General features: G+C 40.5%; 1 protein-coding gene across 1 annotated transcript; it reads right to left on the bottom strand.

Annotated features, from left to right (window-relative positions):
- Window positions 1-13,420: 13,420 nt before the first annotated feature.
- Window positions 13,421-14,879, bottom strand: GSC (goosecoid homeobox). Its single transcript, XM_069857062.1, has 3 exons — window positions 14,503-14,879; window positions 14,134-14,393; window positions 13,421-13,728 (listed from the first exon to the last, which is right to left on the bottom strand). The coding sequence occupies exons 1-3, from the start codon at window positions 14,840-14,842 to the stop codon at window positions 13,576-13,578; spliced, it is 753 nt and encodes a 250-aa protein (XP_069713163.1). The 5' UTR covers window positions 14,843-14,879; the 3' UTR covers window positions 13,421-13,575.
- Between the last annotated feature and the right edge of the window lie 12,780 nt (window positions 14,880-27,659).

Here is a 27,659-nt window from a genome sequence, read left to right on the forward strand (position 1 = left end):
GACTACCGTTTTCTCCTCTCCATTCTGCTACTCTGAGCATTCTCCAGCATCAGGAGCAATGCAAACAGGCGTAGGAGCTCATCCAAACCATATTATTCCCCCAGCCTCGCAAGCATCATTGCTGGACAAGTTTTAGACCACACCCTCCCAAGGTCTATGCAGAACGGTTAGCCAGGGGAATGTCAGTAAAGGATCTGCTAGTTTTCTGCAGTCTGTGCTGCTGGGATGTAGAATGTTTAACTTATCTCCAACTCGGTGTCTCCCACACATTTCCTCTACTTTATTTCCTGTGACTTCAGGATTCACTCTGTAAATGACATCAAGATTTAAACTAATACCTTATTTGAGAATATAATTAAACAAAAAGGTTTTAAATCCTTGAACCTCAGTTGCTCTTAAGAATCATAGAGCTGTGAAGTCCTGAGGTCCCCTGAATTTTGCCAGTGACTCATTGTAAAGTGTGAGTAGGCCTTTAGCATCCTGGTGACTCTACTCTTCCAGCTGTAAAATAGGTATGTTATTACTGCACATACTGGGGAATTTTCAACACGACTTGCTAATTGTTTCAAGTATATAGAGCTCTACTTGCAAATGCTAGGTTTAATTCTTTGGATCTAGAACTGGACCAGGATTCCAAAGTCTTGGGACGTGTTCATGCTTAGAGTTTTGCCTTCACCAGGACCAAAACTCAGGATACAGAACTAAAGTTCCAAGTTGCAGGCATTCTGCAAGAATACATGAAAAGAAAACAAACAGAAACTCAGAAAGGGGAAAGGTGACTACAGTATTTTACCCCCTCTGTAGCTCCCATAACTGACATTAGCATGTGCAGTGATGTATTCTTTACCAGTATGCACATAATCATCTTGGGGTCTGATGTTCCTCCCACTGAAATACAAGAGAGAAATTATGTATCATACGTCGTGAATATTTTGAGATTTGATTCCTCCCACATATTTGAAAAGGAGGAAGGCATTAAATGCCAAAACCAAAAATAAGCATACAGGACCTATCCCTCAAAACTGTATTTCATTCCAAGGCACGGCATTCATTTTGCTCTTACACTGACCTCCATCCCACACAATGCAAACCCATGGTTATTCTCCAGTTAACAAGGCAAATTCTGCTATTTCAAGTGGTGCATACAAGTCTGGTCTTGCACAGCTTCTACAAGTGCACATAGGTTAAAAAATGCATTTTTTGAATTTTCCTTCAGCTTTAATAATTTGTTGGATTTTCTTTTTTTTAGTAGAATTATTCTTTTCAGGTTTGCATCACAGACAAGCTTAAATCATCGGAGAAATCCAGATTATAGTGAAGCAAGTATTAAAATGGGCATCTACCATTTCTCCAAGCATATGGGCACAAAACTATGTATATGAGATATTGCCTAGAGATGGGCATGTAATTTATGCCCCGTGTCTGTAATCCACAGGTGGAAATGTTCTTGTTTACACTATATAAGTTCCCATCACCACCCTTTAACAAGTTCATTCTTATTTACTACAGTACATTCTGAGGAAGTTCACCCTGTCTACTGCATGCACACATTTTAATATTAGCATATGTGGGCATTATCTTCACAACCAAAGGAGGCCAATGGTTGGCTAATATCTCGGTTTCAAGCTGCACTAGTCAGTTTTAAGACGCCATTTTTGGTTTTGAGAAAAAGGAAACAAAGCATACCACCGGGCTCCATGCCAAAATTCCAACTCTGCTTCTCCTGCATTCATTCTGCTTTGATGTTGCAGGAGCCTGACCTTGTCTGCTGTGATCTGCATCTGCTGGATGCTACTATCACATGAACAGAAAACAATCTTAGAGTCTTGACTGTGGGTCAGGTCCCACAATGTCTGAAGTATCGAATCATAGAACCAAGAATCATTAAGGTTGGAAAAGATCTCTAAGATCATCAAGTCCAAACATCGGCCCTCCTTACCTTAAACTAAAAACTGTCACAGTCCCTTTCCCATTTACAGAAAAGTGAAAACTAAAACAAAAATAATGCATCCGCAATATGCTTCCATAATGAACTTGCATGTTTCATGAGGCTGGCAAAAAGAACTCTGAAGAGTAGTGATACGAACAGCAAAAAGGAGGTCATGATTTTATTGATTCAGGTTCTCTGTCTAATGTGATAGTCCCCTTTTCTCCCTCAGGCTTGAAATCACATGGTAAATGCAGGAATACTATGCACACCAGATAACATTTCCATTTGGCTCTCATTGCATCAGATCTCAAAAGCTGGCAGGTCAAGATTTAATCAAGAGGTCTCCAGGACCTGCAGAAAGTGACAATAACCACACAGTAGAAGATCTTTTATGGGGTCAGCTCTGAGCTGATGCACATGTTGATATGTAACTGCTATGACGTGACTAGAATTTTAACACTATCTTCCCAAACAAACTTTAGTTTAAACCAACTCTTGGAAGGTCCTCAAAACATGACATTACTGCAGATTATGAGCATATAAATTATGCATCAACTGGATGTACCACTTAAAATATAGTAGGTCCCTTACCACAGAAAGCAGATCACGCAAGAAACAGATTTGGTGCACCATCATACCCACTGCTTCTGCTGAAGCTTGAGTGGAATTTGACTCAAAAGACCACCAACAGGCACAGTGTAATACTTTAATTTGAGTAACATATAGAAATTAAGGACTTGGACAGTCCTGCTGACCTATGTGGGAGATGTTCAGTACTTCTAAAAACCAACTCAGACTGATATTGCAGCCTAACTACCAATTAAGATATTAAACTAAAAAAAAAAAATTTTAAAATTCAGCTGGAAATTTAAAAAATTACCTACACTAGCTCCAATAAAATATATATTGCTGTGCTGTTGAAGTTTTATTGTGTGTCGTGTTGTTGAATTGCTTGTGTCACCCAAAATGTTGGGGTAAGGCAAACAGTGAGATTTCCCTTAAAGTATCAAAAAAAAAAATCTGTGCTTGGACTGTTTGCCTTGCAAGTTAAGGGTTCTGTTAAAGATCCTACCCATGTCCTCCACAGAGCTTTTGAAATCTAACAAGGTTCTCAAGTACAGATGGTTGCAGAGGGATCACTACATCAGCATATGTATTTATACAAACACATGTCGGCCGTTGGCTTTCTGTATCTGTTCCACATCAGAAGTGGGTGAATTTCTTCACCACAGGGATAGAATATCTTGCATGATATAAATGAATCTCACTAAAGTGGTTTGCAACAGAAGAAATTAAATGAGCAAAGTGCTGTACCAAACACGCTCTTTTAGGCCAAATTACACCCATTTCTGGAGCTCTACAGTCTGAGAAGAGAAAGATTACGAAATTTGGAAGAATCTCTCAAAACATGAGTTGAGATTTTTAACCACAATCAATATCGTCCAAAGAACAGCTATTGGAGACGTAAAGAAAACGTACTAAAAGAACACAAGTCCTTGACTGAAACCAGTACTAGATTTCCAGCACGTGCAACAATAAACTGCAGCTATGGAAAGGAATGCCTATAAATTAGTGGAAGAATAATCATTCTGAGAACATACATATAAAGCTCAGTTCTCAGAGGAGGTAAAGTTGTTCATCATTAATTCTGTCCTTTAACTTTCAACTGTCTGGATATAAGAAAAGTTCAAACAGTAGCTAATCTTACCAGATGTCTGCATCCTATATCACTAATTACTTTTTAACTTGAAGCTCACCTCTTCTCTTGCCAGACTTGCAGACAGAACAAAACTTTATACGCTGATTTAGAGTGAATGAGTATAGCCGCAGAACAAACAGGGGAGGAAAAAAGCACTGTAAAGCTCTCCAGGCAGCAAAAGTAAAGGTATGCAGCAAATCTGTGATGTTACTGGAAATATACAAGGACTAAAAAGCTACAAACCAGAAATGAACTGAAACATGAAATGGCCCTAACATCCAACTGCACTTATGCGTTACTGATCATGAAAGCACAAAGCACTCTAGGAATTCCAACTTTTCCTCTTTCTTCATGAATGCTGGTATAGGCAGTGAGTCTTCCACCCGGAGATACTTGCCATGGAGACACTAACATTTTTTTTTCCAGTATACTCTTGCTTCCCTCCTCCCACAATCACTTTCCCATAGCTCAGGCATACAACTGCTGGTAGCAGAATTGGAACATTCAATACACAAATGCCACCAAAGAAATTTCTACTATATTATACATATTTATATATATACACTATAAATGCACAAGAGCATTCTTTGTCAAATTGAAAGCATCCTTCTGGATACCAAAACACACAAATTCAAAGAACAGGTTATTCTTTCCACTGATATTAATCATGCATACAAGACATTATGAGAAAAGGCATGCTCGGGAGATGCTGCAAGCCCTCACCTGAGGCAACTCAGTTACCATGCAATGGGAACACAAAGTTCTGTAGGGCACTGAGTCCCCAAAGAGCAGCAGATGTCTTACATGCTTCATTTGTCTCCTTACTCTTGTAATCTCATCCTCTACAGCTTGTACACTTCTCCTAGAAATACTGAATGCGTGGCACCCTTGGCATCTCACATTTGCTCAGATGCCTCCTTGAAAAGATCTAAAGTTGGTTTGTCCCTCCTTCAGGATGGATTTTTAAATAAGATGTCAGAGGAGAAACTGCGCTCTAGTTTACAAACTTATCAGTCTGTTGCTGCTGAAGCTACTGAGGTTAAGTCAGGTTTGGCAATGTTTCAATTCCTAAGAACCTCTTTGATCTGGTATTACAAATCTATCTAAGTATTTTAATTTCCCAATCTAAAACATGACTCTGTCCGCAACGAATGGAGGAAAACGCTCAGCCAGAAGATACTCGGATTGAGAAATAGTACTTGGTATCTATGGATATCATTATGAATTCTTTTATTTTACAGATGGAAACATATCTGGCCTAGATGAGATGGTAGGCAACCAAGAGTTTTTACCAGCAGAACTATGGGCAATGTCTCGTCAGTTACTCCCATACTAGTGTCCTATCCAGTGAACTGTACTATTCATTCTCAGTTTTTGCTGTAAATCCTACCTATTTTTTTCATTGAAAAGTCTCTGGCTAATCTATCTCAGCAAGAATTTAGACTGGAACACTACCCACTTGGCCTTGCAAGTTTTCCAAACACTTCATCGTTGTTAATGGATCCCAATTTGTATCTGCCAGGTATCTGTTCAAACCTGCTGAAATAGGTAAAGAAGGATCACAGTACTTGCAAATACAATCTGCAAGCCATGTATCATTAGACTCAGTACTACCTTCCGCTGATTTTTCTGCACAAAAGACACTTCTATACCAAAGATACATTTCAGAAGTTTTCAGTTTTATAATAAGCATCATACCATACCCTCCAGGTCTCCTCAGCTGCCTTATAATTGTTTGGTCTGTGTGGAACCTCACCATTTGAATGCAACAAATGAATAATCATGAGCTATCAGAAATAACTAGTGTTCCTAAAATGGATCAGAAGGTTTTGGTTATTTACAAGTGTAAATTCCTGTCTTTACAACTTATGCCACAACAACAGTAGAAGGACTTCCAGTAAAAGGATGTAAAAATAAATAAATGAAACTAAAAGCATATGGTGATATACAAACAGGAATATATTTGATTTTTTGTTTCAAAAATAAGCATGAAATGTATGTCTTATAATTTTTCAAAGAATCTTAAAACTTCAGTTGTACAAACACACTTTCAATCAAACCATAGGTGGTTTTAATCCTCAGCCAGAACCTCAATGACTGTTATTAGCTATACCTGTGGGACAAGTCCCCTTAGCAACAGCCATGGCCACTCATAAACACACTGAGTTTATACCTAACGTTGACTTGGAAATGTGCGAAGTGGCTCTTACCGGCTCTTCTTTTTTCTTGATCGAGGGGCAAGATGGCTTGGCAATGTAGTTTGGAAAGGTACAGCTTCCAGTTCACATCCTCTTCTTCCAGAGGTAAAGGTTAGACTCTATAAACGCAAGACCTTCTTCTTCCAAAAATGTCCTCAGACAGCTGTGCTTCTACTTTGTGCTGATCCAAAAGTGATTAAAAAAATGTAACTGAAATTTAGTGGGATCAATAGACCGATTATAAATTAGTATCTAGTCATTATTTGAATGTCTAGTGTTTTTTAACAGAAACTAGATTTGAAACTGAGAAAAGAATAGGAAAAGCCTGCAGAAATAAGTAAGATGCAAATTAATAGACTTTTAAAGGCTATTTTTAACACGAGATTTAACATAAAATATGCTCTTTTTTTGGTTTAATTTTGTAGTTATCTGACATCCATCCAGCCAAGACCAACATTTTCAATGCATAACGGAAGATACTGTGAAACTGAAAAGGAAACTGGTTTTGTGCCTAAGAAAGACAGCTACTTTGAAGGACTGATCTAAGAAAGAATGACTGCAGTGCACTTCATATCCTAGCTCTTAGTCATCAAAATGAATTCTACTTGATCCTTAACTGCAATGAGTCTGGTAACTGAATAGGTTTCCTAAGGATCAGTCAACTAAAGCGTTGAACCATCATAAGCACTATGGCTGTAATCAGTCCCTGTTTCAGTGGTTTTTTTCTGATGTCAGAATAATTTAGATGCCTGGATATCTGAAGTAGCTGTGCTAATGAATACGTGAACAGAGGAAAACACTGCTGCTTTCCTATTCAGGAACGCTGTTCTGCATTTTCCTAAATACCTGGTAAATCAGATGTTCCCTTAAGGCCAAGCATGATGGGTACCCATAAACTTTGATCTTACCTTTATGCAGATGGAAATAAGACTTTCACAAGGTCTGACAGTCTAATGTTGACTCAAGTCAAGTCCTCTTGCATGGGAAATACCTACGTCTATGTCAAGGATACACTTGCAAACAATATTACCACCTCTGAAATCTTTTCACACTAATAGAGGTATCTCCTTAAAGCTTATTTTATCAACATATTACTAACTGTAGTTACTTTAGTAATACAAATCCATTTCTACCAATAAAACTCTGCCTGTACAAGATGGGAAGGACCACTTTAACTAAATAGGTTAGAGTAGAACAGCTCAAGAATTTTAAGGGGAGAAATCTTCCCTGGGATTACTAATGATCCCTTCCAGCATGGCTCTGTCCCATAATCATTACCCTTTTTGGCCAGGGATTAGTGCCCTTGTCTTCACTGAATGTATTGCAAAATAGCCCTGTCATTTAATGTAAGCAAGGAAATATTACCAGCTCAAGAATAAAGTTTTTCATTAATTCACAAAGGCTTTGAGTCAGGCCCCCATGATATCCCTTCAACCAGGATAAAGAAGCCACAGAGTAAGTTTCACTGTGAAGAACTGTCTCCATAGCACTAGGGCCAACTAAAAGAAAAATACAGTATGTTCTAAAAATGTGCGTGATAAACACAGTATAAAACCAATGAAAAAGTAATATTAAACAAATAAGACCTAATAACTGATGTAAACGAAGCCTGAGACTTTCTATACAATGACAGGAAGCTCCAAATAAAGGGTACTGGGTTCATGCCCTTCTAAATAATTACAGTTTCCACAGAAAATATCAACCTCCCTGAGGCTCTTACGTTTGGGAGATTTGCAGTGATAACAATAGCAGTAGTTTATTTGAGACAGTTAATCAAAAAACTAGCACTTATAACCCCTCTGTGGAAACTACAAATTTAAGAAGTTAAAGATGAAGTATTCAAGAGTAAGCTTGCAACCTACACATGTACAGTAAATTTCAGTTATGTGTTTCATTATACTGGTGCCTTATAGCTTTTAAGGGGTTTACAACTTGGCTGTAATATCCACTACGGGGTAAAATTTGGCATAAAAATAACTCTTTTCCATTCTCTCCTGTTAATAGAAAGCTACTCACTCTCTGCTGGTACTGTGTTCCTTGCACATGCTACGCTCAGCAAGATTTTCTGGGTGTGCAAGAAAAGCAGGTCAGGACTCTCATTTTGTGGCTTTAACAAATATATCTTTCATACACCAAAACTATATTGCTTCTAACTTAACTTGTCTTCCATTAATTTTGCCTTCATTTTGGGTTCACTTGCATGGAAAAAAAAAATACATGTAATTTGTTCATGAACCAGGAGAAATTATACATTTAATTATGTAAAGCATAAGCATCAAGGCCTTATTTTCACCAGGAAAGTCAAAATTCCACCAGGATAACAGAAAAAACATGGTGATGGCATTAAAATTCACCACCAAAGATATGGCATCACTTCTGCTTCCTCCCACTGTGCCAAAGACTTTCTGTGTGTCCCACTGAAAAAGAGGTACCTAAGCTTTTCCAACAGTAAAATGGAGTAACAGTAGTTCCCTGACTCAGGATCACTCTAAAATTCACAGCTAAGTTCTTTGGCAGTTTGCCAAAAGGCATAAATAAAGGAAATAAATACAGTTATATTCAGGTTCAACACTTAAAACACCTTGGAGCCAAGAGGGATGCCAGCTTCAAAAGTTCTCATCCTTGTTCTCAGCAGCTCATTCCTGCACTTTAGTTTGCAGTACAGATCCAACTGGCTGTGATGCTGCCTTACAAATGAGATTGCTGCAATGATGCTGCCAGCATCTGGCTCATTTTTTTCCTAGGAAAAGAACACATTAGGTCTGACATGTCCACAGGTTCACCCATCTCAGACAGAAAGTGGAGCAGAAGTCCTTCAGGGAGCTGCCCTGTTGAAGGAGATGGTTCAGCCCAGGGGATGGGAGCTCCATACACCAAAGTAGACTCTTTTGCCCAGGTGTTTTCAAGTTGAAAACCAAAAAAAACATGTTAATAAAGCGCTCTCTGAGTAGCAAACACTGAATAAATCCCCTCAAAGACAGAAAAGCATAAAGACCTATTATTATTGTACACAAATAAACACAGGCATACTTTGATGGGGATTCAATGCTTAGTTCGGAATTCTGGGGAAGGTCCTTTTCCTGGGCATAATGCAAAGGGACAATTATAACATCCACATTTGCACATGTATTTGACATGTTTTAGAGTGTACTAATAAGGTGAAGCTCTGAATCTCCAACATAAGCATGAATCTTTGTCTGGACAAGGAGTAGAAAAGAAGAGCAAACATCAGCATTCAGATATCATGTAGAAGACAGAGATGAAGTAACTTTAAAGATTGAACTGCGTAAGTACTTTTAAGCTATAATAAGTTTCCTGGCCTTTCTTCTGCTCCTTATTATTCCATTCAGTTGTGCCTTAAGTTTTGCCATGTGTCCTGAATGATAGAGTCTCTGTCTGTCTGTAGACATGTATTCTATCCTGAAAATAAAAAGTGAAAGAAATCTGATTTCTATTTTTTTTATTTTACATTTGAATTCTCCAGCTTTGGATAATTCCAGTCCAAACCATAATATTTTAACACGGGTTCCTATATTTAAAGTTATCAGATACTTTAGACAGATAAGTCACTTCAAAGTTTGTATTAATTGCTTACAATCAATCATATTGCAGCTACAACTATTACCTTCGTATAACAGACTCTTAACCACATCAGGGAAAGTGGCAACCCCAGAGAAACAGAATAATTTGGCTAAACTTCTCTGTCTAGCTTTAGTTAAGACTCACTAGGTCTCCTGAGAAGAAAAACATAAAGTATAAATGGAATGAAACCCTAAGGGAGTAGAATACAAACCAAAAACTCTTTAGGTTTTTGTTCATTTATGCTCCATGGTGTATAACCCCAGAGAACCAATAAATGCAGATGGAGCACAAAAAATATGAACTCACCTTAATGTTGCTTTTTTTTTAATAACTTCCACTAATCCAAATGTTTGCCTCACAATTCATGTGTAAGAAAGAGTTTGCATGGTTTATATTCCCAGGATCCCGTTATGGTAAAACTCAAAACCAGTTCACTCAAGTATCAGTAAAGCTGAAAGGAAAAAAAAAAAAAAAGGTCCAGATTTTCAGCTCACACTAAATCATTTTATGTCAAGCAAAAAAATCTGACCTCTGCTTTCCAGTATTACTTATTACAACAAGACTACAGAAACACATATGGTAAATACGGTACTAAATAGAAACATAAATTTTGGCCATATAAATGCAGATGGCACAATGAAGATACGCATCAGACTGCTCGATCTGCCGCTACACAGAAGAAAGTTTCTGCATTGTCCGTTTACTACGTGCCGTTCTCTCTAGCTTTCCCTCACAAGAGAATTTTGTAGCTTAAATCAGCCTGGTGTCAGGAAGATTTATTTGGTATATTCTCCTTTGGTACAATTACTCAGTAATTACTCCTATAATGCATAGCATGATCTGGAATAATTCTTTGCTACAACAGTGAACCTCCAAAGTAGCTTATGTTTCTTCTTATAATTCTCCCCTCACCCCACCTCCCTGGGATCTAAAAGGAGTATTAGTCATTTTACAGATGGAAATTTAGAAAGAAAGAAGTCCAGCATTTCATAGAAAATCAGTGAGATAGCAAGAAATAGAACTCATGTTGTAAAACCTAGACAGTATATCAGTATCATAAACTGATATATACCGATAGCATATCAGTACCCTCATGTTTCAGAAATAGCAGTGTGGGTTTTTCAGTCATGTTAAATCTCCTGAGAACAGATTTGAACCAAGATGCAAGGTTGTAAATTGCAGTGGAGGAGACACAGACAAAACAAGACAAAAAATATTTTTTTTAATTATCTTTTGGTCTCCTTCTTAGCCAAATGTTAACAAATCTCACTGCAAACAACTCTTCCAAAGCCACTTAGTTAGAACTGAACCTGTTGGAACATAATACATATTCAGGTTTCTTCATTTGCCTTACCCCTACGGTGCAAACAGAAAGAGAAAATGATGAAGGCTGTTAGATGGCATTTGCATCTCGAAATGTAGGAATTCTCCTAAAATAAAAATCCAGACAAACATCTAAAGATAGATTATAGCAAATGAGAGATCTTCTTATTACAATCGTCCTCATGCTTTTGATTATTTAATTTTCCAGTTTCTTGATCCTTCTGATGTCATCTTCTCACTACTTTTCAGTTATTAGACTCCTCCAGACTGCATAGGATCTGACTTTGTAGTGTAAAAACAAGGCAGAACGAAGCCTTTAGGTTTTCAGCAAAAACTCATGAGAAAAAAAACCAAGATAGATACTGCTGCTGTCTAATGGCACAAATGTCATTTTTAGTAAATAAGCTAAACCTTTAAAGTGATATCATTAACTCTAACAGATCTACATCAATATGTTAAGAACATATACCAGTGACTACAAGATCAAGGTTATGTTAATTTTGAAGCAATCAGAGGTGACTTCATCACAATCCCATGCATAGAAAGGATGTTTTGGAACACAAGGTTTTGATTCTTCTGTCACATCCCGTGCTCGCACAGAACAAAATGTTTAAAATAAATCCATTAATCGGCCCGTTTTGTGACCTGGAGCTTCTGTGGTTCTCAAGCACTTTCTCCCACTAGAAGACTAATATCTCTGAAGATGTGGACTAGAACCTTAAGTAACTAGTGTTAGTTAAGAAAAACATAATTAAACCCCAGCCTTCACAAACCCAGATCCCGTTTAACTCCCACATTGAACCATGCAGGCTAAAATCTTTAACAGTGACTTCCAAAATTACCGCTCCACACACAAAAATGCAAACCAAAACAAAATGAAACCCTACCAAGATCCCAACGTGGCACTAAGGATATTTATACATGGGAAGTAAGGAAAATACATGAGTATTTGCAAAATCCTGGGCAATATTATCCTTCGACCTGGCTTTTATTTGCAAATCAAGTATGTACTTTAAAACCTTAGAATGACTGAATACAGAGGAGATGACATTAAAATTCCAGTCGGTGAGACTTCCTGCATATAACATAACAAAACACTTCTTTTGAAAACTAATTTTCAGTAATGTGAAAACTAGCTTTTAGTGCTTCTGGGTTGTAATTCAATACATTTTACAGAGATCAGATACACGTCTGTAGCAATATGGTAGCATCTCCAAAACACAATACCTCAGAAGAGCCAAACTGTGACACATATCCTAGAAGAAGAAGAGTCCATTTGCTTTTCCCATTCCTCCTCTGCTGCGCTAAGGAACAAGAGGATAAATTTCTCCTTCTCTTCAAGCAAGCAGTAGCTATGAAACTGTAAGCCCCCTAAAGGACTGACTCATACAAAACCACAGTTAATTTCTTCCACGACAGCTATTCCTGTCTTAGTACAGGGGGAGATTGCTCAGAGAGAGATACCACCTATGAAAAAGCATGGTTTCATTAGGAAGGGTTATCTGAGCAGTCAGGTACCAAGACTGACCCTATTGCACTAACACCTGCAATACACAACACACTACACCACCCATAAAGGGCTGGATATATCAGGAAAGGGAGGAAAACCACAAGGACAAGCAACACAGCAGCCGACCCTTTCTAGTGTCACTGGAAGCAATGGTGAGCACATTTGTATCAACCAATTTCTCATCTAGGCTAGATGAGCTGCGTACACGTAGGTGAGTTTAGGCATTGGCCATACTTACGGAAAATCAACTCACTACCACTTAACTTCTGAATAAAAGGCACAGCATGAAGATTTTTCAGCCAGATGTTATTGTCATTGCCCTTACAGCTTCAGGTCGTTTGTTTAAAATTTACAGGAAGTCATTGAAGACAAGGAGAGGGCAAGTCTTTTCTGTCCGAGATGGCATAGGGAAACCACGGTGGTTCTGCTCTGAATAGAAGGGCACTAAGAACTGAGAAGTCACAGTAAAAATAGTGTGAGGAAAATGAAAGTGAATTTTAGTGGGAGAACAGACATCTCTTTTAGAAGGCCCTCATAGCTGGAAGAGTAAAATGAGACCGGCCTTCCTACTTGCAAAGGTGCTGCCTCAAATAGGAGAAACCATCCATTGGCAACGTCCTCTGAAACACCCTCAGGAGCAGCACACGAGGGCTTGGGCTACCCTTGTCCTTAATTTAACTAGTAATGGTTGAAATGTACTAATAGCTATTTCAAACACCGATGGAGCATCTAGCTTTTCTAAGCAGGGATCAAAGACAAACTCTTCGGAAACTCAGCAAGGCGTAACTGCAGACAGGAGGAGAGAAAAGCGCAGGGGGACAAGGCAGAACAACAAACTGCGAGGCCGGATTCGCTTCGCCTGCAAATATTTCCTAAGGGCCGGCGGGACGGGAGGAGCAGGGGGACGGGGGCTGCCCGAGGGAGAAGCTCTCGGATGCGGGGACTGGGAAAAGGGGACAGGTCGGTATCGGAGCTCCGGGAGGGGGACGAGCTCAGTGGGGCTGTCCCCGGGGACGGGACCGGCCCGGCGAGAGGAATCCGCCACAGCTTCTCGGCCCTCCGCCTGCTCTCAAAACCACGCGAAACCTCGTTAAATCAGCACCGGGGCCGCCGCTCTCCCGTCCCCATCTCTCCGCGGCGCAGGGAGCAACAAACGCGCCGCCGTCTACCTGTGCAACACCTCCGCAACACATTTTATTTACACGGGATCAACTCGGGGTACGATACATTATATACAGATATTTTCCCCCTCCAACAAAGGCAGAGTTTGTGCAAGATAGCATCCTCTGGAGAGTATTCGACAGTCCACGGAAAGCGTCCCCCCTGCGAGTTATCAGCTGTCGGAGTCTAAGTCACTTTTCCCTTCCTCTTGTCTCTTCTCCGGAGACGTTTTAGACGCTTTATTCCACTTCTGCGCGTTTTCTGACTCCTCCGAAGACGATCGCTTTTGCCTCCTCCACTTCGCCCGGCGGTTTTTGAACCAAACCTGTTAGGTTAAAGTTAAAACTATTAGGGAAAGAACTCCCGAAATAGGCAAACCCGCGGCCGTCCCGCCCTGGGGAGCCCGGAGAAGCTGAGGGAGCCGGGGGAGAAGCTGAGGGAGCCGCTGGGGAGAGGCTGAGGGAGCCGGGGGAGAAGCTGAGGGAGCCGCTGGGGAGAGGCTGAGGGAGCCGGGGCAGAAGCGGAGCTCCTTCAGGAGGCACGACCGCCTCCGGACATCTGCTCGCAGCTGTGGGATCGGCTGGACCAGCCGCCTCCAGCAGGGAGCTTGGGGAAAACGAAAAATCTTTCCCTCTCTCCCCCGCCAACCTGCTACTCTCCCGTCCGCGGGCCGCCGGCGCGAAAAACGCGAAAGGGAGAGGGTGGAAAAGAGTAAAGGAAAGCAAAATACCTCCACTTTTTCCTCTCTTAAGTGCACCCTCCTGGCCAGCTGTTCCCTGGTGCCCACGTCCGGGTATTTCGTTTCCTGGAAGAGGTTTTCCAGCGCTTCCAGCTGCTCGTCAGTGAAGATAGTCCGATGCCGCCTTTTCCTCCTGCAGTGCAGCTGGTTGAGTAACTGCAGCTCCGTCCGGGACAAGGTGCCCACGTTCATGTAGGGCAACATCTGATGGGGAACAGGGGACATCAGGACCGACCCAGTGCCCTCGTAACCTACGGACAGACAGACGAGACGAGGACAGGCTTGGCGTGAGGCGGCCGGCCGGCCGCCCCGCCCGGCTCCGAGCGCCCTCCCGCCGGGAGCCCCGGCCCGCGCCTTTACCTGCGGCGGGGACGCAGGAGCACTGCTGGGCGCCCAGGGCCGGCGCGGCCCCGCAGCACGACGGGCCCACGGGGGACGCCGGCACGTGCAGCTGCCCGTAGTAGTAGTTGCTGTAGCCGAGGCGGGAGCCGCTGACGGCCGGCGGCAGCGCCGGGGCGGGCGCCACGGCCCGAGGGTAGAAGCCGCCGTAGTCGGAGGCGCCGCCGTAGAGCGAGTCCCCGTGGAGGCCCGGGAAGACGACGGGAGCGGCGGCGGCGGCGCTCGGGGGCAGCAGCAGCGAGTCCTTGCAGCGAGGTCTGGCCGCCAGGATGTTGTCGATGCTGAACATGCTGACGGGCATGCCCCGCGCCGGCCAGGGCGGCGGCACCGGCCGGGGGAGGGAGAGCGGGCGGGGGGGTGGCGGCGGTTGTGGTGGAGAAAGGGGGGGGGGGGGAGGGGAGGGGGAAAGGCTGGAAAGATCGAAACTTTTTCGCAGAAATTTTAAAAAAGGGATCGGAGCGAAAAGAAGGGAGCTTTTCCCGAGGGCAGCTTGCGGGCAGAGGGTGCGTGTGTGTCTGTGCGCGTGTGTCTGTCTGTCTGTCTGTCCGTCCGTGTGCTTGTGTGCGCAGGATCCACCCCTGGAACTTTCCCCCCTCGACTCTCGCCTGTTGACTGATCTCAACCCAGAAGGCTGCTCGGAGTATAATCCATCTGAACCTCTTCCCTTTTTTATACCCAGGCGACGTCATCCTGGATTTAGTTCCTGGTAATATGCAGATGACAAACAAAACCAGATTTCTTTTTTTTTTTTTCTTCTTTTCCTCCCCCTTTTTTTTTGGTGGGGAATAGGTGGGGGTTACACAAAAGAGCGAAAGGAGCCCGGGTCTGTGTATTGAGAATTAATGAAATTAACGTAATCCTTTCCATTAGCGGGCTTTTTTGAAAGGCCCCAGATTTAGGCTTGATCTCTGCTGCACGGGCTAATTGCCCAGGTTAATCTTATTAATGCCATTGTGCAGAAGTGGTTAGCGGCTCCTAGCCCTGCCTATTATGCACCTACTTTGCTCGTGTTAGTTCACATTAGTAGGTGCGATTTCCTCTGTCTGAAGCTCGGATTCATTATTTATGCTTCGAATTGGTTAAGAAGCACTTAAAAAAAAAAAAAATAAACTGCGGTACAACCGTGCAACTCCCCCCCTCCAAGTGTTTCTGTGGCAGGTTTGAATCTGGCGTCCCCCGGCTCGGAGAACTGAAGGTGCTTTGCGGAGTTTGTGTTCGTCTCATTTAAGATTTGTGCACGGGAGCAACAAACTCTTCACTGAGTAGTAGAAGTCATTTTTTTTACGCGTGAATGTTGTAAATATTTCTTTTTTTCTTAAGAGATTTAGATCCAGACAGATATCACCTTTCATTTTTAAACAAGCTGGGAGGTGGGAATGTTAAAGACAAGAGCCATCTCAAATCCCTGGGTCTGGTAGGTGTTACGATTTGCTTCTAATCTATCCTGGTACCTCTTTCTTTTCTTTTTGAGAAAGATTCTTTTTTTTTTTTTAGTTTAGGAAAAGAAAAAAAAAAGCCTATAGAGTCGCAATGATACGGAAAACTTTGTATTTTGGATGTTCCGTGAATGTAACATTGAGCGGTTTAAAGTCCCTAAAACTCTTCCTATTAAAATATTTGACTCTCTTGGTAGCTGGCGCTTGTGATTTGCAGAATACTTCGTCTGTCACGACTGTCTCTGGGAATCCACAGGAGGTGAACTGAATAAGATTAGACTATTTACCCCATCAACCCTCCATCAAAGAAGGTAGGAAATTGTACGCATGAAATGAAAACAAGCCATTAGGGTCCGCTTACGAGGAACACATTATTTTTCCTCAACAAAGAATATCCTCTTTTGAGCTTATTCGCACGTTATCCTTCCTTTCCTCGATATCCCACGATGTAAAACGGCATCAGAGAACGATCTAAACCAAACCCTTATTTCTAGCGACAGACTTGTGCGAACGTTAGTGGGGAAAAAAAAACCACACCAGGACTTAATTCTCACTTTCTTAATACAGTGCTATGAGACTAATTGCTAGCCATCTTTTCCTTTATTTCAGTTTATTTGCAGATTAATTTCTTCCTGCCTTCGGCATTTAGACCTGAGCTTCGTGAAAAATAGGAGAATTTGATATAAAGGGAAACTATTCGACTGAGGGGTGGTGGTGTTGTCGTTAGATTTGGGGGGTTCTGTTGTGGTTGGGGGGTGGATTTTCTTAATTTTTTTTTTTCACCGATTGTTCGGGGTTGGATTCGGGGTCAGTTCGGGGCTGATTTGTTGGGGTTTGCGGGTAGGTAATTCCCCGGGGTCGGCTCGGTCAGGCTGCGGCGCTGCTTAATTCCCCCATCGGGATGCTCCTTCACGTCCTCAGCGGTCGCATCCCTCCGGTGGCCTTCGCAGCTCCCGGCGCTGAGCGGGGGCTTCGGCGGTGCCCCGGGGGTCCCCGCGGGGGCCGAGGGGACAGCCTTGTGCCCCCAAAGGGCCGCCCCTCGAGGCTCCGACGAAGTCCCCCGGAAAGCCGCTTCCTCGGGGGCTGAGCAGCGCTTGCAGCAGGATCTCATCCCCGCGCCCGTCCGAGAGAAAACGGGGCAAGAGCGGGGGTCGGGGGGGCGCCGAGGGTAGCCCCGGCACCGGCGAGGCTTGTGCAGCTCGGGCTGTGCCAGCGCTCGGCTTCCCAAGGAGATTTTCGATCGGCAAAGCTCCTGCAGAAGGACTCTCCTCGCTGCTCTCCACGCTTGCCTTTATTCCCCATTTGGAGACGTTTTATTTTCAAATAACTTGTCACCCCCGTGGGGAAGTCATATTTTTGTTTTGTTTTACATTAATCTCAGAATTCTTCCCGTCAAAACCCCCTAGTTCCGACACCCGCCTCGCGAAATCTGCTCTCGGAGTTTCTCATTTCGCGTCCGCCCGGCGCTAACTTCGCAAACGTAAAAAAATCGCGTTAAACAAACAATCAGTTGCACACAATGTCGGGATGAAATTGTAATAACAAATGAAACGCAAGCAAATTGTGCTGCATAGTGTTGCTAAGCAATTGTTTGTTACCGGAGGGTAGTCACAGCATGGGTTGAAAGCGAGATCTAAAGAGGAGTCCAGCACCGGGCAGAACAAGCTGTTAGGTATGAAATAAAGTAAACACTGCACTGATTTTCAATATTATTACCCAAACACGATTTCATATAAAGCAATCACCATACACAAGTCTATGAAAATGTGCTTGTTGAGAAGTCGGACAGGTTTTTTTTTATTTTAAGGTATTAAGGAATAATTCCCGGGGATGCAAAACGCACTCGGCCTGATGGCAGCAGCGGCTCCCCGGGCTGCCCGGTGGAGGCATCCGAGGAGCATCCCCCCCCGTGCCCTCCCGGCTCCCCCGGGTCCCTGCGGAGCCTCCCCCACCACGCCAGGGGGTGAAAAACACGGGGATGAGACAAAGTTTTCGGTGGATCTCCTCTCCGAAACGACATCATGGACAAATGCATCACCTCTCGGCATTCCCTACGCTTGTTTCAAACTGATTGCATCATTACTTAAAATACATAAATAAATAAATAAACAATACCCCAAACCCAATGTGAAATTACGGTAACTTTTTCTCAAAATAAACTTCTCTTGAACTGATTAGGAAAACCAGTCATTTCAAAACGAGGCAGAAAGGCGCTTTTTTTTTTTCCCCCTACAGCTTCCCTCTAACAATATCAGCTTCTAAAGTTTTCATTCGTATAAACTTTATTAATGAAGATCTTTTATTTAAATGTCAAAGGGATTTGAAACTTAGAGTAAATTATGAAGCATGCGTGTCTAGCCAAGTCATGGGTCAGATGCATTTGTGAAAAACTGCTAGAAGAACATATGGTTTTTAATATTTCTACAATGACTAGTGTTTAAATAAATTGCTTGTACTGCTTAACTTCATGTATAATTTTGACAGAAATTGGCCTATAGCCTTTTGATATGTAAACATTTCAGGCTTTTATGCGGTATAAAGAGACACTTGCTTTTGGGGATCAGCTAAAGCAGTCACGCTGTAATTCAGAAAACTGGCACCTAACATTACATTCTTGCTAGATTTCAACTTTCAGGTGGCACCATAAGGGGGGAAAAGAGAAGGGACATTTAAAAAACAGTGTCCAATTGGAATTTAAAACTGCAAATGAAGTGAGAATGGGCCACTCACTATCTGATTGAAATGGATAAACCCTAGCGCTATAGAGAACTGTATGTCTGGTTTTCTAAAAAGCAACAAACGAATCAGTGAAAACAGGCTTCAACGTGGCACAGACCTGATTTGCATGTCAAATTAATGCTTTAGAACAAAAATCTACCTGAAGTACAACTAGGTGTGATAAAGAAAACCAAGATATCCTTTCTGAATTCTAGCATTTGTTTCTCTTTTACAGCCTATCTTGGTCTGTAAAAATTCAAATAGGGTTTTTATATAGTATATTGCATAAAATGTGTATGCACTTACAACCCTTACTTATAACCCTTTGAATTGCTGCTTAGCTAGCTGCATGTTTGCTTGCACCTCACCAGTTCCTAAGTCTTTTGCAATTTGTGCTCCAGCAAATGTCCCATCTATTTCAATTAGTGGTTTGTTTGCATTTTTTTCTTGTGAAGAGAATAGAATTTGCTAAGGGCCTCAGGATACAGCCCATAAAAGTAGTGGAGGCACTCATTTTTAGGTCTCCTAAAACTAAAATGATTTTGTACATGTATAAATCCACCGAGCTACTGAATAAATCCATCTATTACTAATATATCTCTCTCACATAAATAAACCTCCTAATGTTGATTGGGTGGATAAGCCTAGCCCAGTGCTAGACAGAAAAAGACCTGGATAGTTGCCTGGTGCCAGACAGCTCAATGTGTTTATTTCCTGTGTGCTTTAGCTGGGACTTAGCTGAGGCTGAAAAAAAGGTTTAAATGAACTATATAATTTCAATTTGTTACTGTAGTAACATTCATATTTATTGTATATGTCAGTTTGTCATACACAGAGTTCTCAAGATACACTACCCCTTTTGTTAATGGTCAGAGGTGATTTTTTTCAGAATTGCAGCAAGTCAACATAGACACATTCTGTTGCAGACAATTCAGATGCAATATAGCGATTTAAAAGCCGTTATGGATTCAGTCTGATGTGATGTAGTCTAATGAAGAAAATGGAATCTCCTAAAGATTTCCAGGAACGTGAACAAGACAAAAGTAAGAGAGGTATTTTTGTGGATTTCATATATTCCAATACACAACATGTTTCACAGACAAAGAGGTATAATTTTAGTTATATAGCATCTAAACCATGCAGATCATTGCAAAGAGTTTTGTAAAATAATGCATCTTTTCAAGGGGACAGTGGGTAAACACTTCAGGTCCTTGACTGCACATGCAGAAGTCAACAGGAGGATGTTCTGCTACTTGGTAATTTTACTTTCTGTCAAAATGTAGTCTGAGTGAAATTTTTACTCAAAGATGTGTTTAAGCTCAGTAAAAGGGGATGATCTGGACATCAACATTAACAAAAAAGTTTTATGCCAAGGAGTGTGCTGTAGAGGCTGACACAGCAGAAGTCTGCTGCACATGCATGACCAGCGCATGTTTTACTAGTGGCTCTCTATCGCAGTACAGCCAGGAGCCAAAATTTCTCCTGCAGATTGGACCATACTGTTACAAACTTCCAAGACAAGGTGGCTTCACTCTAATTTTTTAGTACTTTCATTTTTCTTTGTAATGGTGAGTAACTCTCGTTCCCTGTGTTACACACAGTCACATATATAATGCTGCATTAGGTAGATATATGTGTACTTAGTCCCTACATACAACGTGCATATATTGTGCACATTTGAAGCCCAAAGACTGCTTTCCTGATTGACAAACATAAAACAAACATAAGACCTCCATTGTTGATTTGCTTTCATCCAATGACTGAACTAAGTTTCTGGACCAACATGTAGCAAACTGGATTTTAAACCGCAAGAGATCCTAAGCACATACGGTTACAAATCAAGTCAACAGAAATTGTGTGTGGTCAGCACTTACCATTCTACACAAGTATCATTACATTGACTAAAGCTCTTCTTTGTAGTATCAACTGTACATACTTAATGCCATCAGAACCTCTCCTCTCTCTGAAATGTCCCTAGGAGATTACACCCAAAGTAGCCTTTTATTTGTAAAGCAAAGAGCCTCAAAAGGCTTTTCTAGGGAGTTAGAGCAACAAATCAGCTTTAAAAATAAAGAAGTCAACTGTGCAAAAGACAGCTATTGCATTGTTTTCTGTAATGAATGTACGTACGATACATTTTTTAAATATCTATTTTTTTTTAGGAACGTTAGAGTTTATGAATATCAGTGTGGTATAATGTAACAGCTTTTACTCTTGTGGCTTCAGAATGAAGGCCCAATCCCACACCTAAGGAAGTCTGGTTGGTAATTGCAGTGATTTTGTATCAGAAAGGAAACGGTGATCGATCTTCCAGCTAAAATTCACATTAACATTCCCTCACACAACATGGCTGGAACCTAATAGACTTTTTTGGAGTGGAGTGTGCCAGATACAGATCATGAAGGTTTATAGTTTAATACAGAACATAATAAATACAGAAAATTATATTAAAAATGAAAGGCAGAAGTAAAAAAAAGAAAAGGATAATTATAGTAGAAAAATACATAATGAAGGGTAATAGATTTAAAGAAAGCAAAGCAAATATGCCAGAAGGGATTGCAAAATTACTACCTTGGTTAGATGATATTTTGCACTAATGAAATAAAGAATATCACTATAATCAGTTTCAGTGTCCAGTGGTCGCATTGGACAGGAAAAAATAGGATCATCCAGTGAAGCATCTGAGGTGGAAGAATTATTATACTTACCTACTAGTGCTCTCAACATTAATCTAGGTCTCTTGATTGAACCACACCACTGTCAGTCAACTGTATCCCCATTTGGGTTCTAATTTATACATTATGGGGAAAATGGAACAGCTTTTTTACAGCAAAGATCATTTACAGGATTGAACACAAGACCCAAATCACTCAAGGAGAGAAGTAAAAAGGTATGTTTATACGGTATTATAAAGCTTAGGTTTGCTTCTTTTTACTATTTCTAAAGCCATTTTAATTCGTAGTGTCAGCATATTTAAGAGTTTCGATACTTTTCTGAAAGTCATCGGAATCTTTTAAATTAGATATAAGTACATTGAAGTCTAGATTACTTTATGGCTATTCCCTTCCTATCTAACCATCCCCAAACCAGGACTAGATTTTTAGAGTCCCGCTATAGATGTTAATCTGTAGTTGATGGGTTGCAATTTATACTTTTTATACTTTGATTCTCATCAATTGAGATAAGGATTTTTTTATAATTTGGGATGATATAAAATTCTGGGGCAACAAGTATGTCATCTGCTCACACGGATCAGGAATATCATGCCAGTATTTATCCATTTGCAACTGTCTTCAAGGACGCGACTTTGCCATTTGATTTAATCTTTCTTCCTAATTCTTACACACTGCTTCCATGCAGTCTAGTCTTCAGCATTTTGGCTTGGGAGGAAACTCTGTTCTTTTATGATATTGCGAATTCTGGGTTTTCTTGGTGGATTTGTACCAAAGTTTCCAAAAGATATGCAAGATTATGGTCTGGGCCCGATGCCTGTTTCAGATAGTCAGTGTGGTGTGCAGTTAGATGTAATTCTGGACAAGGAACTAAGCTGAGAACGTGATACAAGAACCAGAAGTCAGGATAATACCTCTTCCAGAATTTTTATTAATGACAGCTTCTTTATTTATGTGCTGACATGGCATAACTTGCCTTTGAGAGTGAGGATGAATTGTTGCATGACTTTTGCTATTGATAAAGTATTCTCAGAGAGAGGAAATGATTACTCTTTCCCCACTCTGCCTCTTGCAGTAAATACATCAACATATCAATATACATTAACAACTGATTTGAGGATTAAATATGTTAAAAACTTCAATAGATGGATATTGGCATATCTTGGGCCATTTTTTCATCATGCTTTAACTTCAGGGTGGAAAATGTGCGTTAGCTATCATGCTGAGAAAATCCAGTGGGCACAAGGTGTTTTGGGACAGGTCTAACCAAAAAAGTTAGTTCATGAAGAAGAGGAATTTATAGAGTACTTTGGTCTACATTAAATCTGCACATGGAGAAGGTTTTTATACTGGGAGTACTTTGAGCCTTGCTGCCATCACATTACGTCTACCAGGAGCATTTGCACAGCTATCTTGAAAAAGACAGTGAGGTGCAGACTCTACCTTATAGCGTGCTCCTAAAGAAAGCCTACAATTTCACAGAGCAGACTTACCTTAAAGTAAACTGAGGGCTTGTACCACTTCGTGTTCAGAAGCAACCTAAAGATAAGGAAAGGCATGCAATTCAGCAGCAAGGGTCTTACTGAGGCTACAGGTCTTTTCAGAATTCTGACTTGTAGCCCAGTAGTAGCTGTCACAGTCACTGTCTGTGCTTAGTTTTGTTGCTCCGGACCTTTGAACTTCATGTTAGTTACAAAATTTGCTGTTTGGAACAGAGCACGAAGATAAACTTGAAATAGCAGTTGGTGACAACAATGTCTACCTGTTTTCATTGCTGGTTTGGGCATCTGTCTGAAAGTTTGTCTGCTTGCACACTGTAAGCTTCAGTGTGTATACATTTTGTTATACAGATTAGAAAAAACATCAAAATTTTGGGGGAACTGTCAGAACCCTTGAAATCCAAAATATTTTCTAATATACATATTCTTAGACTGTCCAAAGCAGGTAGTGCACTGTTTTGGTTTCCTTTGTAAAATATTTTCTTTCCCTCAAAAGGTATCAGTCACCAGATAAGTAACGCTTTAGCCTGGCAATTAGAGTTTAAATTCTACAAATTTTAGGTTTCCCTAAACTCGGCCTGCCTTAATTCTGCAAAAGGAGACTGGCTCATGTTGAAACATTAGCAGGATCTAGGGAAACAAGAGAATAACTTTAAAAATATTCCCTAGTCTATATTCTTGCCTCAACAACTGAATTCTTAATTCTAAGATGATTTAAACATGAACAAAAGAGATACACTGAAAGAAATCAGACTTTCTTGTGCACAGAATGACTTGACTTCAGAACTGGCTGTGGTTAACACAAAGACTAGCTTAGCATGCCACTTGCTTGCCCTGTTCTCAGAGAGTGATAGACAGTTTTCAGATTGTGTCTTAAATTTTCTGGACTATATGCCACACTTAGTTGTCCTGCGTGTTGTAAACTCTCAAGAAAGAAATCTCAACAAGAAATACCAAAGCATTTCCTCTTCTCAGGCTATTCAGGAAGTAGTCTATGTAGAGCAAATCCACCAACACATTTATTCTGAAATAATTCTTGATTGAATTGTTGTCATTTCTCTGTGAAAATCCAGAAGGAAAATCTATTTTCTATCAATCACAAATTTGACACCATTAATTCAGAACCCGCAATTGGATTTTCTGCCCGTTTACAGAATATGGAACGATTCAGTGCTGTGAAAGACTGTAATTACAAAGATGCTATTCATAAAGAGAAAGAACCATAGCATATAAAGTTGTATGATATTTTTATTTCCTTATCCTGTAGTTTGCTCAAGTCACTGTAACCCCTCCAGCCTATACAACTCCCATCTTACCCTCCCTCTGCTCTAATAGCCTGTCTGTTGTCTACCTATCACTTGAAACTGAGGACTGATTTCAAACACTTTCAAGCCTGACTGGTAAAACACATGCTTTTCTCTAATGTGTCATTTACAATGTTCATTTAGTGGGATTTAAATGGAACCTTACTCTTACTGCTTGAAGGAAAATAAAAGTACAGGAAGAGTCTATCATTTTGGCACTTGACTGCATGTTGCATAGTGATGCATACATACATTGTTAAGAAAAAAAATGTACTATCAGAAGCAGCTCTGAGGTTTTTCTATTAAAAAACACTCATTGCTATGTGACACAGTATAAACAGGGTACAGTAAGGAGCAGTAAAAACTGTTCAGGTCAGGGAAGAAAAAACACATTAAACATTCATGCAATCTAATGTAGGTTTTTAATATATAAACACATATAAACATACATGGAGAATAAATCATTACATTTCAGAGAAGAAGCAAGTGTCAGTGCATTCAAATTTATAGCACTAATAATCAGCTTAAACAGCAACCACCACAGATTTTTTCTTTGGATGACTCTGACTTTGCGTAATCGTGCTGTGCTTACAATGCAACCTGTGAATTAAGCAATTCAGAATGCCAACTGCAAAACCTTCCATATGCAGTCAGTAATCCTCAAGGACTACAGCAGGCAGTGTGACTTCAGCAAAGATCACTTCCATATCCTTGGTCTATAAGCTCTGCATGATTTGAAAGATTAGAACATGATTTGGTGCTCCCAGAGGCAAGTGGGGAAGTTTGTGCCACTGCCTTGCAAAGGTGAGAGCTGAGATCACTCCCTTTCCCTTCTTTTTTTCTTCATTTTCTCAGACTGCTCTGAACCAGGTGAGAAGACTGCTGCATGACAGGTAAGCTGTATGGGGGAGACGCTCAAGCCCCTAAACAAGCTACATTTGACAGTGAGAGAATTTTACCAAATCTTCAGCACCTCTGGTTTAAAAAGGAGTTGGATTAGGTTTTAATGCAGATTACTTTGCAAATACCTTCCTGTGGGATAACTGGCTAATTGCAGGGATAGATGAAAACCACAGGACCTCTAGGGTAATTAAAACTCTCTAGAAAGCAGTACTTACTCTTAGGGAAATTATCTTGCTGTTGACATTGGGTGTGAACCACAGGTCCTCCTATCCCACCCTCAACAGCACAATAAGTAGGTTGGCAAACATGAAAAAAGCCAAACACTTTAATGCCATTACAGAAAGCTCTGCTAGACATACCACTCTTCAGGGTCCAAAGTGTCACTTTTGTTCCTGAATTCTTTTTCTGTACTGACCTTTTAGACTACAGCTACAGTTGTGGTGGTGCAACACCTTTCCCAGTAATCTGTTCTACCTCAACCAAGTTGCAGATTATCAATATGAAGTTAGCGTGATTTAATTTAAAAGCTTGTTTTGATATAGCTTTTGCACTAGCTGAGTACTATGAAACACTGATCATTGTATTAACTATGTTTATATTAGTTAAGTTCAGCTGAGTAAGAAAGATTCAAATTAAATCAGAACAAGCCATTTTACAATTGATAGAAATAATACTGGGCCTATGTAAGAATTCACATCAATTCTTTTAATCCAATGCATAAAAAAAGCACAAAGACCTTTCCAGTTGTCAAGCAGATTCAGAAAAAGCAGTTTTAATACGTTTTAGAGAAAAGGCCTTTTACTTCTGCTAATGCATCAGTGGATTATTTCTAGATGCTGAAAATATCAGAGCTACTTTTTATGAGAAGTGGGCCAGAACTGTAAGAACAGATCTGAAGTCTCACATTTGTGGGTTGGAATGTAATTCTTACACCTATTTTTCCAGCCTTGCTGGACTTATTAGCACTGCTTGAGCCCTAGGAGTGAACCTACTTTTACAGCTTTGTTTCCTGATCAGATGCAAAATTGAGATTCATGTATTTTATGGTTTGGGACCAGGCAGAGCCAAAACTTCCTAGAACACCATTCCACTCAAGACCAAGTAGACTCATCTCAAGTTTACCTAATATCCCAGGTCTTCCATTTAGACCTTCATTTTGTTGAAGACACTCGTGGGATTTAAATAGGATGTATGTGAAGCACAGCTTAATGCAGAATCTAGAATCACTATAATCTTCAAATTCTGTCTCTGCCTGTTCCTTCCAGTAGCTGCAGCTAGTCTGGAAAACCAGTTGGTCTAATGGCAATTGCTCAGGCAAATAAGCACTTTTAGCAGTATTTGGTTTCTGAGCAATTTATTTTTAAGCAAGCTATTCATCCCATACATATATCAGAAGTTAATTTTTAAGCCCACTGATTTTTTTTCCCCCAAACTATATGCACACAAGAAAAAGCAATCCTTACGCTCTTAAAAGCATGGAAATTACAGGATGTAGGACTTCAAACTGAGCCTGATGGAAAGACATTTGGGAAAGGAGAATACACGTTCACTATGAATAAAAGCAAGTTGTTAACCAGTCAAAGAAAATGTAGCCTAATATATTTTCCTTTTCAAGAATACTGGTATCCTATCAAACACCTTTGTCTCCTATTATCCAATTCTGCCATAGCAATAAAGTCAACTGTCTGCAACAGTTTTATTTCATTCTATGGTTAATACCAATAACGTACTCAAAATTGATGTTTAACAGAGTGAACTGATTTGTTAGAGTGTTAACAGCCACAGACTTTAACTAATAAACAGATCATTAACTGCTGGTAATAAACAACTTGCCAGGATCATTTATTATTTAAGAACATACTTTGTCTTAAGAAAAGATGGTCCCACTTAGGTCTAAGTATGACACCTTTCTGGCTGTCATTCAAAGTGGGAGTCACAGATGAAGCTACAGAGAAACGATTCCACTCTCACTAAGTAAAATTTTGTTAAAAAATACTGATTTTTCATGTGAAAGTAATCACAAGAAAAATATCTACTCTTTCCACTGTTCAATAACATAATCAACATTTTTGCAAAGCTCTTGTTTTAAATACTGCCTCTAGTTGTAATGTGAGGAATCTAATTTCCAGTTCTGATGAAATATCCTAACTTCTTCATCCTTCTTACCAAGTGGGATGTCACTGCAGCAGGCATTTTCTTCTGGAAGCAGTTCTGTGTGGGAGATACTCTTTGCAATCAAAGAGCTTTCATAATGGAGGAGAAAGGAAGTTGAAAAGTCACACAAGTTTTGTTATTGGAGAAAAAGGCAAAAAGCTAGCATGAAATCATTCCTTCTCAACAACAACAAGAACAAGAAGAAATAGAGATTTCTCCTTTGAGAATCTAAGGTGAAGGAAGAAGCTAAAAAGTTGTGTATGCATCATCTAACTACTCTAGATGACGTCTAGAGATTTGGAAGTAACAGAAGAGAGCTATTGTCTCCCAATGGTCTCTGAGCCACTCCATTTGTAATAAAACAAAGTCTTTCATATAACAAGATAGATTTTGCATGTTGGCCTACTCTAATTTTGTCAATATTTGAAGTTC

The sequence above is a fragment of the Phaenicophaeus curvirostris genome, chromosome 5, assembly GCF_032191515.1.
Source record: "Phaenicophaeus curvirostris isolate KB17595 chromosome 5, BPBGC_Pcur_1.0, whole genome shotgun sequence".
Classification (NCBI taxonomy): Eukaryota; Metazoa; Chordata; class Aves; order Cuculiformes; family Cuculidae; genus Phaenicophaeus; species Phaenicophaeus curvirostris.